General features: G+C 38.4%; 4 protein-coding genes across 5 annotated transcripts; 2 read left to right on the forward strand and 2 right to left on the reverse strand.

Moving 5' to 3' along the window:
• The first annotated feature begins 990 nt into the window (after positions 1–990).
• On the forward strand, positions 991–5,295 carry LOC117631036 (enoyl-[acyl-carrier-protein] reductase [NADH], chloroplastic). Of its 2 annotated transcripts, none has more exons than XM_034363956.1 (13): positions 991–1,223; positions 1,778–2,091; positions 2,658–2,767; positions 2,870–2,925; positions 3,007–3,091; positions 3,176–3,223; positions 3,764–3,838; positions 3,909–4,020; positions 4,103–4,154; positions 4,249–4,300; positions 4,394–4,451; positions 4,669–4,767; positions 4,853–5,295. In XM_034363956.1, the coding sequence occupies exons 2-13, from the start codon at positions 1,815–1,817 to the stop codon at positions 5,005–5,007; spliced, it is 1,179 nt and encodes a 392-aa protein (XP_034219847.1). In that variant the 5' UTR covers positions 991–1,223; positions 1,778–1,814; the 3' UTR covers positions 5,008–5,295. The 2 variants fall into 2 exon arrangements, with proteins under 2 accessions (XP_034219847.1, XP_034219848.1); XM_034363957.1 differs by lacking the exon at positions 991–1,223 and adding an exon at positions 1,266–1,390.
• Positions 5,296–5,298: 3 nt separating this feature from the next.
• LOC117631035 (non-structural maintenance of chromosomes element 4 homolog A-like) lies at positions 5,299–8,118 on the reverse strand. Its single transcript, XM_034363955.1, has 7 exons — positions 7,625–8,118; positions 7,441–7,521; positions 6,951–7,203; positions 6,764–6,854; positions 6,425–6,641; positions 6,243–6,334; positions 5,299–5,861 (listed from the first exon to the last, which is right to left on the reverse strand). Exons 1-7 carry the CDS (start codon positions 7,827–7,829, stop codon positions 5,613–5,615), a joined length of 1,188 nt encoding a protein of 395 aa, XP_034219846.1. The 5' UTR covers positions 7,830–8,118; the 3' UTR covers positions 5,299–5,612.
• A 2,535-nt stretch (positions 8,119–10,653) lies between these two features.
• LOC117633018 lies at positions 10,654–15,156 on the forward strand. Its single transcript, XM_034366680.1, has 3 exons — positions 10,654–11,089; positions 11,184–11,931; positions 13,877–15,156. Exons 1-3 carry the CDS (start codon positions 10,773–10,775, stop codon positions 14,882–14,884), a joined length of 2,073 nt encoding a protein of 690 aa, XP_034222571.1. The 5' UTR covers positions 10,654–10,772; the 3' UTR covers positions 14,885–15,156.
• Positions 15,157–15,333: 177 nt separating this feature from the next.
• LOC117633081 (receptor-like protein 2) lies at positions 15,334–18,026 on the reverse strand. The gene is made up of 2 exons (XM_034366758.1): positions 15,802–18,026; positions 15,334–15,673 (listed from the first exon to the last, which is right to left on the reverse strand). The coding sequence occupies exons 1-2, from the start codon at positions 18,024–18,026 to the stop codon at positions 15,397–15,399; spliced, it is 2,502 nt and encodes an 833-aa protein (XP_034222649.1). The 3' UTR covers positions 15,334–15,396.
• Between the last annotated feature and the right edge of the window lie 376 nt (positions 18,027–18,402).

An 18,402-nucleotide genomic window follows, 5' to 3' on the forward strand; every position in this document is an offset into this window, starting at 1 on the left:
AAAGTTAAAGGACCACGGGAACCATTTTGGAAATTGAGGTACTCAAATGCAAATCGGGTCAAAGTTCAGGGACTAATAAAACAATAAACTAAAAACAAGGAGGATAAAGAGAATTGCATCTTCAACCTCTTGGATCCTTGCCTCAAGGCTCTCCAAGGTTCTATCCAATTATCATGTCATTCTCCCTTCTATTTGTTTGTTCCTTGCTCTCCTTCTTCCCTAAAAATCAGAAATTGCAAAGTATAGAGAGTGATGAACTGATTTCTTCCCCTAGCTTTTTTCTTCTTTTTCTCTTCTAACCCATTAATTCATATGATACTTCACTTTTTACCCAAAATTCTTTGGCCACTCTCTCCACTTGTCTTCACTTTAATCATTTCTTTGACTTTCAATATCTTGAGAGAGATTCCAGCTTATCTAAGTGAAACACTGTTACCAAATGGTGTGGTAACAAATAGAAAATTGAAGGTGACATCCAATGAAGGTAAATGTGGTCCAAACCGCAATTTCATAGTTAGGATTAATGTTGGATCGTTTGGATAGGCTATACTTGTTCAATGGAGTTCAAATTCGGATATGTTGTAGTCAACATCCATTGGAACAAGTTTCATAGAGATCTTCCCGGCATCCGAGCACCGGAAATATTGATCCAAGGCCAAGAAGTTGACCTACGAAAATGAGCAAAAATAAATTTTATATTCAATAATGCACTTTTAGTTCACATCTATTCCAACCAAGGTAAAATTTATAAAAACACAAAAAAGAAGTATGTGAAGAACTAACTTAAAACATTAGGTGAATGACCTGATAAATCATATATATAAATGAATCCAACACTTTCACCCTTATTTGTAAGTAATTTGTAGGATTTTTAGAAGTTTATGTATGAGTTTATAAGAATTTGAAAAATGAAGTCTTTTTTTTTTCAAAAGCAGGGAAAAATATAAATAAATAAAAACTTTGCAAGTTCCTTTGACTCCCACTCCACTCCAGAGTCTGACCTCCCCTTCTCGCTCTAAAAACACATCATAGTTTTCATCGACACCCTCTTGTTTTCCAAGTACCCTCTCTCTCTCTCTCTCTCTCTCAAACAAATTAATACCTGATAAGAACGATAAAAGACCAAGGTCCTTCCAAGTTCCAACTACCCTTTTCTTTCTGAATATAAAATTTACAGTTTTGCCGTTCCTGCTCTCCACATTGGCGCTTTCTATTGCACAAAGGTAAGAAATTTATGGAGGCATTCATCTTCTTACTTGTTACTATTGTTGCTGTTGTGGATGCTTGTTTCAGATCAGTTATTTGCGGCTGAGATTTGTGTGAAATGTAGTTGAAGTTTGGATTTTCTTCAGATGTGATACACTGTTGTTGGAATTTTCTGGGGTTTAAGGTGGGGATGGTTGCGTACGTTAATATTATTGCGGTTACTGAAGCTTTACTGTTGTAGTTCTATTTTTTTTCCCAAAAGTTTCTGGATTTAGCCTCACTGGAAAATGTATGCGTCTTAAATTGCTGGGTTCAGCTTGCTTTGGGTAAATCTGGGTTTTCCTCATTGGGTTCAGAGTTGTTGCAAAATGGTTTGTTTAGCTTAGCGTGACAAACCAGCATTTTTTCGGTAGTGCAAGTAATAGTTGAACAATGGAAGTCATTTGATTTAAAACAGGAAAAAAAAAAAAAAACTTTTTTATTATTGTTAAGAATTCTGTTTTCAAGATTCTATTTATAGTTTTCCTTCATGGCTTTGTGAATATTAATTCTGATTTTGTGCATTATGTAGATCTTTGTTCTCCTTAGTGAGATTCCATTTATTGAAGATGGCAACAACTGCTGCTTCCAGCCTGCAAATGGCAACTGCCAGACCCTGCATGTCCTCTTCTCGTAGAGCTTTTGTGTCAAGTGCTGCAATGCTTAATGGTAATTTTAAGCTGGCCTCATGGACTAAGCTTTCGAGTGCATGCCATATAGCATCTACACAACCTTTCCACCGGAGCTTTACATCATCATCTCTAAAAATGGATAAGTTTGTTACAAAGGCGATGGCTGGAGCTAGTGAAAACAAGCCTGCCTCAGGGTTGCCAATTGATTTGAAAGGTCAATTTTCTTTTTACCTCTCTGCTCCCTCACTTGTATTGGTACTGATTTGTTTTAAGTTCATTCCTTCCTCCTTAATATAATGGACTTGTTGCTGCTTTTTCATTATCCTCTTCTTTTCTTGTTAAAGATAGCTCATATTGGTGATTTCTGTCTTTTAATTCACTTTAATGTCATATTTTGTGGTAATGATTTGTTTTCCTATCATGGATCTTTGTATTGCAATAAAGAAAGCTGAAAGTTTGTACTCATCAGCTTTCAGTTTTCTATTTACATAATTCTCCTTGTTTTGGATGTATACACTTGGGAAGGTTGACTGTAGCTATACAGAATATGCTTGGAGGAACAGCATTGTTCTCACGATGATGTTTTATCTGATCAAATACAGTAAATTTTAAATGGTGATGGTGTTTGTGCAGAATATTTCCTTCAAATGTTAGCTTTTAGATTTTTACTGATCTGGAATACTGTATATATGCCCAAGTTGTTGTCCATATTGCAATTAGGTACCTGCCTTTTGATGAGCACTATACCTTTCCAACTAAATATAAATATTCCTTGTGCAGGTAAGAGGGCATTTATCGCGGGTGTAGCTGATGATAATGGATATGGTTGGGCAATTGCAAAATCTCTAGCTGCTGCAGGTGCTGAAATTCTTGTGGGCACGTGGGTGCCTGTAAGTTGATCGGCCTGATATCCAGGATTTCATAAATTCCTTTTTCTCTTTCTTAATTTTTGATAATGATGTAGTCACTGACTATGAAGAGCTTATATGCAGGCTCTGAACATCTTTGAGTCCAGCCTGCGACGTGGCAAGTTTGATGAATCACGCGTGTAAGATGTTAGATCTGGTTTTGAATAGTGTTAGCCGGTAAATTTGATGAATAGCTTCTGACAAGACATTTGATGTTTCAGGTTACCAGATGGTTCTTTAATGGAGATTACCAAGATATATCCCCTAGATGCTGTTTTTGACAACCCTGAGGATGTTCCTGAGGATGTAAGGGGGAAATATATTGTTTATATTATTAAAAGATGAAAATGGTCAAATATGCTTAATGTGTTTTGGTGTTCCTTCATGCAGATAAAAACAAATAAGCGCTATGCAGGATCCAGTAAATGGACTGTCCAGGTATGAATTAAACTGCCTTAGTTTTTGTTTTAAAGTTTTTCTGTATGTTGGAGCATTAGACTAGTTTTAAGGTTAAACATGGACAGACAACAAATTAGAACATAATTTCAGTGCCAAAGTAACAGGTCTTTTTGTGCTTTCCCTGGAGATCACTTCCTAATAAAATGGAACTGAATGAGGATCCATGACATTCAGCCACCAACTTTAGAAACAGTTTGGCTAAGTTCCTCTTTCCTTGTAGTTTAAGTCTTGCATTCTATTGGTCATGAATTTTATCTTTTGTTTATGCTGTAAGGAATTTCATTGTTGCTACTCTTGCCTTTCCAAAATGTTGAATTTTAAATATCATATGTTGTCTGATATTCAGCATCTCATCCCTCAATAGCTATTGAGACTGTCGTTTGACAACATTCCAATTTGATGATCTAGATGAGGGGTTTCAGATTTTTCTTAAGTTGGCTTTTAAATATACAGATAACATAATTCTTCAAACAGCATATGGTTTTTCTTTTTATTGAATCTTGATTTTATGTTTTGCAGGAAGCTGCTGAATCTGTCAAGAGTGATTTTGGCAGCGTTGACATTCTTGTGCACTCACTTGCAAATGGACCAGAGGTACGTTAATACTCATGATGGAATTTCTATCCTTATTTTCTTGGCACGTATTAATTTTTCTCTTTAATAGGTAGTTAAACCTCTGCTGGAGACATCAAGAAAGGGATATCTTGCTGCTCTATCCGCATCGAGTTATTCCTATGTTTCTCTACTCAAGCATTTCCTCCCAATAATTAATCCAGGCAAGCTTCCACATTTGTTATCCAGTATTGTTTTCTTTTATTTGTGTTTTCTTTAGTTTGAATTAGAATGTTGTGGTTACAGGTGGTTCATCAATTTCTCTTACATATATTGCTTCCGAGAGGATCATTCCTGGGTATCTTTTCTATGCATTGTCTGCTTCACATTTGTATATGGAGTTACTTTTGCTAATTTTTCATGATGATGGATTCTTGAATTATCCTTTGCAGATATGGTGGAGGTATGAGCTCTGCAAAAGCTGCACTTGAGAGTGACACTCGAGTGCGTTTTTCTTCCATGCACTTTATACATGTAATTTATCCCCGTTTCCATTCCTTCCAAGCTTGTGTTGACATGAATTTTGGCATTATTCAGGTTCTTGCTTTTGAAGCTGGGAGAAGAAAGGGAATTAGAGTCAACGCAATATCTGCTGGTATTGTATATCCTATATCTTATGGATTAAATTAATAGTGGAATCGTCATGGATGGACTATTGTGGTCATTTATATTGGTGATATCTGGAAGATCTTTTCACTCTCAACCATGATTGGAGCTTCGTTAAAAAATTTATTGCATTACATAGGTGTTAAGCTTCCTGGAGGATTTTCATTTGGCTAGTATTACCTCAACTTCTGTTTTTGAATCCTCAGGTCCACTGAGAAGCCGTGCTGCAAAAGCAATAGGATTTATTGATATGATGATTGACTATTCCTCAGCCAATGCACCTCTACAAAAAGAACTGTCTGCAGGTAATTTACCAGTCTCCTCTTCAATTTTATTTTACTCTTCCCTTTTTCTGTTATAGATACTGAAGTCACAAATCTCATTAAACAGAGGAGGTAGGGAACACAGCTGCGTTCTTGGCATCACCTTTGGCCTCTGCCATTACTGGCGGTGTTATATATGTAGACAATGGTTTGAATGCAATGGGTGTGGGAGTTGACAGTCCAATTTTCGAGAAACTCGATATTCCAAAGGCTCAGCACTGAGGATGATAGTTAGAGGCAGCAGGCAGGCTGGCTGGCTGAATGATAATCCAAAAGTGATGAGTTGTACTCTAGACGACTAAATGCCGTTAGTTTGTGCCCTCCCCCAACCCTCAGATGTCTTGTCCGGCGGCCCCATTTTGGCATGAGAGAAATTTTACCCTAGGGACTGTAACAGTTTTCAAGAACCTTTATTTGAAATGCTTAAATCAACTTAAAAGAGTTTGTGGTTGACGCTGGATGGATGACAAAAATAACAAGAAAAATTCCGAATAAGGATGGATGAAACAATAATGTTACAAAAGTTATATTTTTCTTTCTCTAATGTCACAAGGAACATAATATACATGAAGCCCGCACATTTTTACAATACGATCCGAGTCCAGTAGAGAGTACGCTTACAATGACTAGAACGCTAGTGTCACAAGTCAACGAACTCCAAAAGGGTCAAAACATCAAAAGCCAACCTAATGCAAAACAGACTTCTAAATACAAGGCAATCTTCCTAATCCAATTTACACTATAATACTCAAACAGACATGGAGCAGGTAACTGAAGTTACTGAACCATAGAGCATAAATGGCAGTTATCTAGCTAGTCTCTCTTCATCAAAGCTTGCGCTTACTCCTGCGAACGACATTGGTTCCAGCAGCATCATCATTTTCAGGAGATTCTTCTACAACTGACTCTTCCTGCACAAGCCGGCCACGATTTCTGGAAAGTTTTCGAATCGGGGTTGTGGGTAAGGCTGTTTGGGAACTGTATGCTGCTGGTTCCTCTTGAGATGCAGGTAAGGAGTTTGGCGGGCTTCTATGTGGCATCAGCTCCTCACCAACAGGCAACATATCCTTCATTAACTGCAAAGCAACAAAAAAATTATTCACAAAAGGGCAGACAATCAAGCATGAAAAGGATGCGGTGGGAGAGTGATGCACATAAAGACTAGGATGCCAACTTTCTTTTTATATGACCGTAAGAGAAAATAAAGATCAATATAATTTGACAAGAAGAACTCAATTTCAACTCGGTATATGCAGTCGTATCTTATGTTTAGAGTTTCTCAAACAGTTTGTTTTAACAAAATACCAAATGAATTCTACAAATTTGGCAGTTTTGACACTGAGATGGGCTTATTTCCAGTTACTATATAATGCAAGAACATGCTTCTGTGATGGAACTTATGGTGCAAGACATATTAAATAAAACATTAAACCTGAAGAAATGGCTAGTTACTATACCTTCCAGTCCTTGAAATCAAATCGGAACACAAAATGATCATAAACCACCTCACGTGATGCCACTAAATTGGCAGCAGGAGCATTCCTAGGTGCTGAAAAAGAGAAATAATGACTTAGCCAAAAGCATTGATTGCTAAAACACAAAATATAATCAATTTGTATGCTTTTTATAATCTACTTACAAACAAGATGAGAACCATTTGCATCCACAGTTATTTCAGCCCGGCCATCTTTGACTAAGAATGACAGAGCAAATAAGTTCTCCACTGTCTGTGCAAAAGACTTCCTATTTAGTATCAAGCCTTCAAGTCTAACCCGTTTGTTCCTTCTAAGAATGTCAAACATTGTTGACATGTTCTTGTCAGTATCAGTTTTTTCTTCTCCCTGAGTATCATCTATCTGTTGCATATAAACCACGAACGTGAACATATCATCAGCAAAGTTCGTACAAATTGTAGGAAATGCTTCTAAGACAAAGGAGTATGATTTCTACAGAATACAGCCAATATAATCAACTTTACCTCATCAGGTCGATCAGTTGTGGTAGGCTTTGCATGTTTGCTGCGAACCACAGCCTTCCTTTGCTTCAACTCGGTATTCATGGGTCCAAGCCTTTAAGAAAAAATAGCAGAACCATGAGTTAGTATAGAAACAAGGCAACGTCACACAATAAATCTTCACACATAACATAATCATAGAACAACTCACATGGTACAACACCCATGAGCCCTCTTGAAAATGGGTGCAACAGCAAGTCCAATATCCTTCCACTTAATTGAGACAGGCGCATCCTCTTGGCTGGCTAATGAACTATTTAATTGCTTAAAATTATTAAGCACACAAGTAACAAAGTCTGATGGGCTAATTCCTGCACTGGACTGTGACTTAACAGACGTCCACAGTGTGTTAGTGATGTCCAGCAGCGCCTCTGCATCTGCTACTTGTTCCCTTGGCTTCTGAACTGAAAATTGCCAAATGGGCATTGCAAATTTATTATTCAAAATCAACATACGAGCTCAAGAAATACAAAAATTTCATTTTTCTTTCACATATACTCAGCCTTCTCATTAAGCAACAACACAACGAAAGGAAAAATAAAATAAAAAATAACATAAACGCTTTAAATATTCAAGATCAAAGTTGATGAATTCTTAGGAATAAAACACAGATGATTTAATCAAAAAGTGATTGGGGATACCTTGCTCGTGCAATTTCTCAACTTTATTGATGATTAGACAGAACCTCTCCGACTCTGGACACATTAAATCATCTCTTTTCTCTGCAACAAAAGGAAAAAATTAAAATTTAAACTAAAACAATTGGAAATGCAAAAATCTTTTATTTTTTAACAACACATATTTCCGATAAGTCGAAATGCATACCACTGATGAGGTTCTTGACGGCGAGGTAGTCGGACCGAAGGGTTCGCCGTTGAACGGAGTCTTGCTCACTCGGGAGATCCGACTCATTTTCAACTCGGCCGGCGTTGGCGTTGACCCTCTCGCGCTTCACGGCTCTGAGTTGCTCCGCGTCATCAACGTCCCCGCTTTGGCTTCGGGTCCGTTGGCGTTTCGCAGACTTGGGCATCGTACCAGAATTCTTGGAGAAGCGACTTAATTTCGAAGCTCTGAGAAACCCTAAATTCAAATTCAAAACTCAGATTCGAGAGTTTTGAATTAATGATGATTCGAGAAGGAAGCGCAGAGCTGGAAATTAAGTTTGAGTTCTTTTAAATATCGAAAATTTTCACGGTTGGGAGAGGGCGGTGCATTTCCCGCTCAACGCAAATTAGTTCGGTTAAAATTCGACTTCCGCGTTTCTTTCGGGCAGGGTATTTTTTCTCTTCGCTTATAAAATGCAGTTCAGATATATAAAATGAAATAATTAAAATAAAATTAACTAAACATATTAATTTTCTTATTTTATATGTATGTTAAATTTTAAAAAACTTTGAGGTTTTCTTTAAATTTAATTCACTTATTTCACTTTTGTAATTTTTTTCCCTCTACATATTAATTCTCCTTTTAACTTGTATTGTATGGACAAAATGTCAATTTTGTCATTTTAGCATTAAACAATTTCCATAATAAACTTAGAAGTTACGAGTAATACGGTAAATAAACTTTTTATTTATCAAGAAATTTCTCTCTCCCAAAATTTCTTTTTTTTTTGTTAAAGTTGTTTTGTGTTGTAACTTCCAACACATGCCTAGCACATGTGGATAGATCTCGTATATAAAAAAGAAACCTTGCTTTGGTTTAAAATAAGAAGCTGATTTTCTCACTTATCTTTTGTCTACTTACATTCATTTTGTTGGAAATTATATGTTCTCACTATTCTATTGTCCACTTATACTCTCTTGTATGTTATAATAAAAAGTATTTAAAAAAACAAAAGGGAGCATAAGTGAACAAAATGAGAATAGGAAAATCAGCACCCTAAAAATATGAACATAATCATTTTAACTTATAACAAGTTTAATAACAATTAAAATTTATGTTTATGTCTTCTTCCACTATATATGTGATGTTTGTATCCATAAATTACTAAATTTTTTGAATTACTAATTATATAACACATTTATTAAAGAAATTAATATATAAATAATGATTTGGCAATAGTGGAATATTTTGGATTTGAAATGACTACATACACAGAATTACAACCAACTCTTATACATATTACTCATGCAACACAAGAAGTTATTGCAATAAACAACTAAAGCGGAAAAAAGGGAAGATGAGAGACAGAAAAAGATGGTGAGCAAAGATTGAGATTTTAGTTTTTTTATTTTTTTTATTTTTTTGGGTCGAAATTTAGTTATTATATTACCCTTAAGCTATATATCCCATCTTTAAATTTAAATTTATTTTACTTTAAAAGGAATATAATTAACATTTTACTTAGTTTGGTAGACAAAGAGAAATATGGTGTATAATATTATATGATAGGAGTAGACATGGATTGAGTTGGGTTGGATCGGTTTTAGTTTTAATCCGTAATCTAACCCAATATATATCAGTTTATGAATTCTTGGACCCAAGACTAGCTCATTTTTAGGCCAACCAACTTTTTATGATCAAGTTCGGAGGTCCAGTCAGGTTAACTCAAAATTAGGCCTATTTTTAAATTTTAACTCCAACCCGTACATAGCGATTTATGATTTTTTGAACCTAAGACTTGCTCATTTGTAAGCCTATCCAACCCAACCCACTATAAATCGGATTGTATAGTTCGATCGGGTTGACTCGATATAAACTTAAAAGAGGATAAATGTTTATTAGTGTGGCTATGATTTGGATCGCTCACAAATTGATTACTACTAAACAATGAGTTGATATATTACAAAGAGGATAAATGCTAATGAGACTTGTTCAAAAAGATAATTCTTACAAGGATTTTGTTGCCACCACATATTTATCATGTAAACTGAGTAAAATCTAGCATTAATTCTTGAATCATGAGGTTTCAACAAGTCCATGTAGAGACACTCTGTTAAGCAAGCGTCGTTAGCATTTTGCTTACAAATAGACTTGTATATTCATAGCTATAAATAAAAAAAAAATTAAAAAAAATTTGATAATTGATACGAAAACTTAAATTAATGAAGTTTAAGGTGCAATTATTGTACTAAACTAGCATTGACGGTCTTTTGCTAACTTTCGCTTCTTTTATATACAAGTTTCTTTGTAGCCCTAATTTGAATCTTGCTCTAGCCCATATTTGGGATTTTCGAACTTCCAGAGTAATGGGGATTCGTTCATGTTTTGATTGTTATTTCAAAATCTATAGAATTTGTCGTTACCTTATCATTGCAGAATATTTTCCTTTTGAATTTTGTTTAATCGTTTAAGGTCGTGGCAAACAATGCACTTCTTTCATTGCCCTACATTACAAGTTAATGTGGAGCCATAAATGATTGTTTCTTCAAAAGATTCAGTTAGACTTATAACTCTCGTATCTAATACCTTATTTGTATCTTGAATCATCTACGATTGTCGACTGTTATTCGTTTATTTTGAGTCCACATTAGATGATGTGTCTGCCCCACAATTTAATATGAATAATTGTATTATTTCATATTGTCTTTCCAATAAATTTAAAAATATCAGAAATTTTTGTAATTTTACTAACACCATGAGTATATAATTTGAGATATTTACGAAATATACTCATAATGGCGGGAGTAAAATGGGTAATTTCGAATTCCATATAGAAATTTATGGAAAATAAGAACCCAATTGGTAGTATAATCTTAGGCCCAACGTGGTGGTGGAGCGAGAATGCGAGCTTTACAAAGCCTACTGGCGTTGTCGAGCCGAAACACGAAGAGACCAAAAACAAAACCAAAAAAAAAAAAAAAAAAAGTTTTCTAATTCACTTAGATGGAAATATAAAAGCGACGAACAAACATAATAAATCTGTACATTCATCATCATCATCATCCTTGTAAAAAATTGAGATTTTGTTTCTGAAACTATAAAACCAAAAACCCTAATTTTGAAAAACCAATGATGAAATGAGAGGAGAATGGCCCGGGAACACGGAACGAGCGGGCACCCATGGGGCACGTTAGAGGAGCTTTTACTAGTGTGCGCCGTGAACCGCCACGGCACCAAGAGCTGGGACTCCGTCGCCATGGAGGTCCAGACCAAGAGCTCCTCCACCTTTGCCTCCACGCTCCTCACTGCTCAGGACTGTAGAGACAAGTTCGACGACCTCAAACGACGATTCGTATCAAAAAACGACAACCAATCGCACAGCTTGGGCCAAATGGTTGACGAGCTCCGGAACCTTCGAGTCGATGAGCTCCGCCATGAGGTCCACCGTCGCGACGTTTCGATCGTGTAAATTCCGCGTCTCTTGAGAGAGATCTGAGTGTGAGAGGTCGTCGTTTTAATGGTCTGAGATCTGAGACTCTGTCTGTGTGTCGTTTTACAGGTCGTTGGAGTTGAAGGTGAAGAGGTTGGAGGAGGAGAGGGAACGGAGCTTGAAGGAGGCGGAGGCCCATCCCAACAACGATCTCCAAAGCGGCGGAGAGGATCAGCTAGAGGCTTCACCGGAGAATATCGCCGGCGAAACAAACTCCGGCGAAGACTTCGACTCCGACGAGCGCGAGAACCGATCCTTCAACGAGTCCAATTCAACGAGCCAACGAGGCGAAGCGAAAGAAAACAGCGTCGTGGCAAAACAATCGCAGGAAGAGGAGCCCGGACCGGACGGAAACGAACCAGATCGGGTTCGAACCGGAACCCGGACCGAACCGGATCGCGATTGCTCTGTTAACGGTAAAGTAATCGACGATGAGAAGGAAGACAATAAAAAAGGTGGTGAAACGGTGGGGGCGACTCAACTCGGCGAGTCGAACGAGTTTTGGGAATCGGTGAGTGAGTCGAAGCGGGAGGGAAAGAGGGGAGGAGTGGCATCGAAGCAGAACAGCGACGTGCAGAGTTCAGCGAGCTTGTCGAAGAGGAAACGACGTCGTGGAGGCGGAGGTGGTGAGGGAGGAGGGAGAAGGAGTAGGAGTAGGAGTAGCAGCGGCGAAGAGGCCGAGGGTGACGAAGTTTCTCCCGCCACCAGCAAAGGGATTAAGCCTAAGCTGGTTAAACATGAGCCGTTGATCAAGGTCCTCCGGATAATCCGCTCGCATCGGCTCGGCTCCGTATTCGAGCGTCGGCTTCGGAGCCAGGTATTGACAAATATTCCAATTATTCCAAAAACAAATTTTGACGTGTATAATTATAATATGCAACTCAAGATGAAAAAAAAAAAAACTAATAATTACCCAAAATAATCCAAAAACTCGGAAAATGAAGATTTGGCAAAAAGGGATGGGAAAGGAGGTCGCAATTACTGGACGAGGTGGTGACTGTCAGTTTAGATTTAGATGTCGTGGGGGCTGGACCAATCAGAGCGTGACACATCACGAAGTTGAGGGTGATTTTGTCATATCGGGGAATAAAATGGGGGTGTTTTGGTACTTTATGATTAGGCTCAACTCAAACCTGCAGGATAATAGGGTTAAATGAAAATTTGTATGGGATGGTATGCTGTAATTGGTGAGGATGTTAGCGTGCGGCACATGAGCGTTACGATAGAGGACAAAATCTGGGTCAAGAGTTTGATGAAGGGTAGCTTATGCCTTAGGGGAGTGGTGGGGTCCACTAGGGAGTTTAAATATGAGGACTTAAGAGGATATAATTATAACCCCTCCAACAGTCCAGCCCCAAAGGAGGAGGTGTTAAAAAATTACGAAGTGTGTTGGACAGTCATGGGACGTGTTAGTTTTATGGTCTTGTTCATTCCTTTTTGCCCTTTTTACAATTTCGAAAGTTATATGTTTTATTTTTTCAAATTTTTTTGTTAGCCCTTGTGACTAAGATGTAGGTAATTTTTAACCATAAAGGTACGCGAGTCTTGTATTGCAACTCACATGTATTAACAGTTAAAAATTAATCATAAGATCTAGAGTCTTGGATACATGCACCCTAGTAATCAATCATCATTCTCCTCATCATTCTCATGGTGTTTAAGGAGAAATTGTTCTATGCACTACCTATATACGTATATACAACTATTTTCGGTTACATGGCTAAGCTTGCCAAGGACATATGAGAAAAATAGTTAGATTCTGGAAGTTTTCGTATTTATGGGCCTCAAGGGTGGTCCTTTATTCAGGAAAATTCTCCTCTCTCTATATAAGGTATATATTTCCAAGGTTCTGTTTATAATTTTTGTTTCTCTCACAAAAACATTTCCTAGATATTGTTATTAGGGATCTGCACCAATAAGCTTTTGACCAAAAAAACAAAAAATAATATGTAACTTCTGCATTGTTTAAACAGTTTTGAACGGCCGAATTTTCGTACATGTTGCATGGGAAATATGATATACGTAAAATAGAAAAGGTGAGATACATGGAATGAGGGTTGGTAGATTAGAAGTTAGGTAACGTATTACCATATGAGGAGTGTTACCATCAATCGCACCTAGCTGCGCGAAGCTTTCAACCATTAGTGGGTGTGGATTGCATTAGCATATTATTCTTATTGTTAAAATGATATAAATATAAATATAAGTATACAAAGTAAATAGTTCACATTTCCTATATATAACAAAACCTTACTCTTCTATGAAAAAAATAAAGAAAACCATACTCTATGAAGCGAAAATTATTAGCTTGTGCACATTGCGTGGATGATGATAGTTCTTTTTGTATGGTGGGGATCTATTTATAGTGTGTACTATATTGTCCGGTGCATTCGGCGTACAAAAGAATTTCTCCCGTCCAATCCCAGCCGATTTGTTACGGTACAAAATACAAAAAAATCAGGTGATGGGCCAACCTTGTGGAATGTTACACATGTGTACTGTACAACTCCTGAAGCCCAAAACTGCAGGTGATGGGCACTTCGCTATTTTAGTGGGTTTCGTCCCTTCACTTTTGGAGTGCGATATTACCATAGTACCCTTACCCTCGTATTTTCCTCCTGGGACAAAATAACCAAACCATAACCATTAACTCTTATTAGTTCTTTTTATTTTTATTTTATTTTTACTACCAAATGCCAATTTATATATATATATATTTTCTTTTCTTTATATTCTAATAAAGAAGCATACAACTTTTGCAGGAATCAGAAAGATACAAAAGCTTGATCCGGCAACACATGGACCTGCATGAGGTTCAATCCAGGCTTAACAAAGGGGTCTACACAGATTGCACCCACAAGTTCTTCCGCGACCTCCTCCTCCTATTCAACAACGCCGTCGTTTTCTTGCGCAAGACTTCTCCAGAGCACATGGCAGCTCAAGAGCTACGAGCCATTGTGCTAAAGGAAATGACGGACCAGCTACCAAAACCACAACCCGCGATCGATACGGTAAAGCTCCATGCACCCAAGTTAGAATCCAAAGTCCCCAAGGTAGAACCCGATAGCTCTGTGAAACCCAGCAAGCCCTCCATTGTTGTGTGTGGTTTACGTCGTTCTGCCCATGGAGGTGGCGGAGCGAAGAACAGGAAGGGAGATAAAAGGGAAAGAGGGGAGGTTGAAGAGAAAGGAAAGGCGAGTGAGGTTGAGGACAAGGGGATTAGGAAGAAAAGGACCCAAGAAAGAGGCGGGCCGAGGGGGTCGCGGAGGGGCAGCAGCAAGATTGTGGGAAAAACGGAGCATGCGTATGGTGGAAATGAGCTTAGTTCCCATGATGGTTTAGAGGAAATGAAAATGGAGAAGATCGAAAACGCGAAGACAACAAAGCAAGGCGCGGCAAGGACGTTCTTGAAGAGAATGAAGCAGAACTCTACGAGCACCGTAGTGAAGAGAGGGAGCTCGGATGTTTCGGAGGGTGGTGAGAGTGAGGATAGCATGGTAGAGGAGGAGGAGAAGAAGCAGAAGGGGAAGACGAAACCGGACGAGAGGAAAAAGAGGGTGACCCGGAGTTCTACTGGGAGGAGGGGAGGGAGAGGAGGGGGAAGAAGAGACGAGGAGAGCAGTGGGAGGGCAAAGAGAGGGGTTGGGAGACCCCCGAAAAGGCCGGAGACCACAGAGGCTGGAAATGGAAGTGGGAAAAGAGGGAGAGGCAATGGTGAGGCTGATCAGATGGGGAGTGCAGGAAGGCCTAGAAAGCGCACAAGGAGGTGATGGCCATTGTTTGTATCCTGTAAATTATTTTTGGTGTGTTTTGGGTTTCTGCTCTCGTTTTGTTGCTAATGCTAGGTTTTCGTAGTGTCTTTTAGTTTTTCGCCCAAGAAGGCGAGAATCAAACACAGGAGATAGAGAGACAGACATAGATGTATTGTGAACTTGTAGAACGTTTGTGGCATCCATTGCCTATACAAAGGTTTTGATGTGTAGCATCAATGAGGAGGTCCGTTTTCTAGTTTCCATTTATTTTATATATATCTTATTTTGTACTTGTAGTGTGGGCTTTGTTGCTAGTAGTAGGAAGGAGAGAAGCTAGGCCCAAAACCCTCGAAAAAATAAAAAACGGAGTGACCTAAATGATTGCCTGATTATAATTCTGATCCACCAAAAGAACTTGAAAGTATTTACTCATCCAAAAAAAGAAAGAAAAACCCATGTCATTAACAGAAAACAACAGATATCCCTACCCGAAAAATAAATATATAAACAAAAGAGGCACTGAACTCATACTAGTTACCCGTGAATCTGAGATCTTGTGTTTGAATCTCTCCTCCTTCAATATTGCTTGTATCAAAAAATATTTCTTCTTCTGTGCCGAGGGACGCGTAGGGATCTTCTTTGGTTGGATCATTGAAGGGAGGTGGTTTGGCAGCATTGTGACTTGTGAGGGTTGCAATTTCTGACCAATTTTTACCATCTGTATCACTGTACAGATTGCTGCTATTAACTTCCGGCCTTTGGTTTGAGACTTGGACTTGGTCTTGGAGTTGTCTGTCAACTCTCACCCTGTGTTTGATTAATCAAGTGGAAGAAGAAAAACAACGAAAAATAATTAAGCATCATAAAACAAATACAATATGACAGAAATACTAAAACCAATTAATAGAAAAAGCAAAAACAGTATAGTACTCTACCTTCTAAGCTTTCTCTGCATCAAATAGAGCTTATGTTGAACGTTGTCTAGGAACTGGAAATATCTATATCTCCATGTGTTGTTAAAGAGCAAAGAGCAACAGACTCCCAAGAACCCTACAATGAACCCAAGCACAACAGATAACTCAAACCACAGAATTTGGTGCCCATTGTCCACATCTTGGTTGTTCTTATGCTCTGCATCAGGGCCATTTTTTGGGTGGCACTCATTTGGAAGTGGGGCTCCACAGAGTTTTGAATTCCCCTCAAATGCAGAAGCATTGAAGCTTTGGAGCTGAGTGCCTGTTGGGATTGATCCTTGGAGATCATTGTATGAGACATTGAAAGATTTCAAGAAACTAAGGCTTGCCAATGATGATGGGATGTCTCCAGACAAATGGTTCATGGAAAGATCCAATCCCTCCAAGTTCTTGAGGTTGGATATTTGCTCCGGGATGGTCCCGGAAAAGTTGTTCATGTTAAGATACAATATCTGGAGAAGCTGCAATTGCCCAATCTCAATAGGTATGCTCCCACTAATGCTATTGTTCCTTATGTCTAACACTCGAGGAAAGTAGGACAATTTGTACTGCAAAAGTGTTCCATTGGTCGATGTATAGATAGGCAATTCGAGAACATCGTCATCTACTTGAACTGCAGTTTTTTCAGATACCAACATGGGTAACCTAAAAAGTTCTTTTGGAATTTCACCTGAAATTTGATTTGATCCCAAGGCTACAACAAAGAGCCTTGGAAGAGTCCCCAGCCAACTAGGAATTGGCCCTGTGATTCTATTAAAATTTAGAATCAAGACCTCTAGCTTCTTGAGCTTGGATAACCATGCAGGAATTTGACCACTGAGCTTACAGTTGCTCAAATCTAGCATTTGGAGATTTTGAAATCCATCAAAATCATCCATGTTATCAAGAGCTGGAATTTCCTCCCCTAGATAAAAACTTGATGAAAGGAGGAGCACCTTGAGACTTTTGCAACCCATTAAGATCTTTATTGCCCCCGTGGCGTTGGTCAATCTGGTATAGCTGATCGAGAGGAAGGACAAGAATTGCAGTGAAAGAATCTCAGGTTGTATCTGCACCTCTAGATTGTTTTTGCTCAGTCGAATCGCTTTCAGGGACTTGCATGAGTAAAGACTTACTGGCCAGAAACCGGTGAAGTTATTATGGCCAAGATCAATTTCGGTTAGTTTAACAAGTTTGGAGAAATCAAGGGTGGAGATATTTCCTTCAAAAAGGTTGAGTCCCAGGTTGAGTTCAACAAGGTTTGTGCAGTTCATCAAAGATGGGGGCAGAGAACCTTGTAGGTTGTTGAATTGAAGGAACATGAGTTTCAGTTTGGATAGCTTACCAATACTTGCAGGGAGCAGACCACTCAATCCATTAGATTGGAGGTCAAGGATTGTGAGGTTGGTGAGGTTGGCAATTCTTTCACCTATGGCTCCATACAGTGAATTGCGAGGCAATGTGATTTCTTCAAGTGTTGAAGCATTATAGATATCATCTGGAAGTAGACCCGAAATGTTATTGTAACCGGCACGAAAAACCTGCAGTTTGGAACATGCCCCTAGTCCGGGAAAAATATTGCCACTGAATTTATTGAAGGAAAAATCCAATAGCCTAATTGAGGGAGAAGAATGAAGACAAATAGAGGACGGGATAGACCCGGTTAAGGTATTGTTCCCGACACTGAAACTAGTTAAATTCCAAGCTTGTTGGAAGAATGAAGATGGGATTTCGCCATGGAGGTGATTGCTGGACAAGTCCACCATCCGGATCACATTTCTGGATGGTAGAGAAGCTGGCAGCTCTCCGGAGAGAAGGTTAGAGCTCAAATCAAGGATCTCAAGACTGTTTAAGGACGAGAAGAATCCAGTTTGATTTAGTGAACCATAAAGCAAATTGTGGGAGAGATTGAGGTGGGTGAGATGTGTGAGATTTGCAAGTGATGAGGGAAAAATACCTCCTTTGAGGCCTTTGGAGGGCGAGAGCAACTGGGTGACCAAACCATCTTGATCACAAGTGATGCCTTCCCATTGGCAACAATCAACTGAAGTCCAGTTTAATGGAGGGGAAGAGAGAGAGAGAGAGAAGGACATGAGAGAGCTGCGTTCAGTCAGCTCGCATGCATATTTTGCAGATATAATGGAAGAAAAGAAGAGGATGAAAAGGAAGCCATAAGAGATTGGTTGATGATCAGGCTGAGGTACCATGTTTCTTATTAGATTTAGATCACTCACAGGTTTGTATGTATATTTATATGCAAAATATACGTCTTCATTGTAAGAAGTCAAACTAAAATCTTTAGCCAGGAAAGAGAAATGAAAACGCCAAGTATTTAAAGTCCAGTCAACGTCTGTATTGATTCAGTTAATTAGATACATGTATCTGTGGTAGGTTAGCTATAATTAGATACATGTATTAGATACATGTATATGTGGTAGGTAGCTATAATTAGATACATGTATATAATTAGATATATGTGGTAGGTAGCTATATTCAAACTGTATATATTCATAGACCTGTACCTGTAAACAAATCAATGAAATACATCAATTAATCTCAGTCCTTTTATGGTATCAAAGCCCA

The sequence above is a fragment of the Prunus dulcis genome, chromosome 6 (assembly GCF_902201215.1).
Source record: "Prunus dulcis chromosome 6, ALMONDv2, whole genome shotgun sequence".
Taxonomy (NCBI): Eukaryota; Viridiplantae; Streptophyta; class Magnoliopsida; order Rosales; family Rosaceae; genus Prunus; species Prunus dulcis.

Excerpts from the sequence above, each read along its gene's own strand:
- LOC117633081 (XM_034366758.1), bottom strand. The coding sequence starts at position 18,026 with ATGGTACCTCAGCCTGATCATCAACCAATCTCTTATGGCTTCCTTTTC. Across the intron at positions 15,674-15,801 it reads ATGCAGAGAAAGCTTAGAAG|GGTGAGAGTTGACAGACAAC; the intron begins GTAGAGTACTAT and ends AATCAAACACAG.
- LOC117633018 (XM_034366680.1), top strand. The coding sequence starts at position 10,773 with ATGGCCCGGGAACACGGAACGAGCGGGCACCCATGGGGCACGTTAGAG. Across the intron at positions 11,090-11,183 it reads CGTCGCGACGTTTCGATCGT|GTCGTTGGAGTTGAAGGTGA; the intron begins GTAAATTCCGCG and ends GTCGTTTTACAG. Across the intron at positions 11,932-13,876 it reads AGCGTCGGCTTCGGAGCCAG|GAATCAGAAAGATACAAAAG; the intron begins GTATTGACAAAT and ends CAACTTTTGCAG.
- LOC117631036 (XM_034363956.1), top strand. The coding sequence starts at position 1,815 with ATGGCAACAACTGCTGCTTCCAGCCTGCAAATGGCAACTGCCAGACCC. Across the intron at positions 4,301-4,393 it reads CACTTGAGAGTGACACTCGA|GTTCTTGCTTTTGAAGCTGG; the intron begins GTGCGTTTTTCT and ends GGCATTATTCAG. Across the intron at positions 4,768-4,852 it reads ACAAAAAGAACTGTCTGCAG|AGGAGGTAGGGAACACAGCT; the intron begins GTAATTTACCAG and ends CTCATTAAACAG.
- LOC117631035 (XM_034363955.1), bottom strand. The coding sequence starts at position 7,829 with ATGCCCAAGTCTGCGAAACGCCAACGGACCCGAAGCCAAAGCGGGGAC. Across the intron at positions 7,522-7,624 it reads CGTCAAGAACCTCATCAGTG|AGAAAAGAGATGATTTAATG; the intron begins GTATGCATTTCG and ends CTTTTGTTGCAG. Across the intron at positions 7,204-7,440 it reads TGAGAAATTGCACGAGCAAG|TTCAGAAGCCAAGGGAACAA; the intron begins GTATCCCCAATC and ends GGCAATTTTCAG.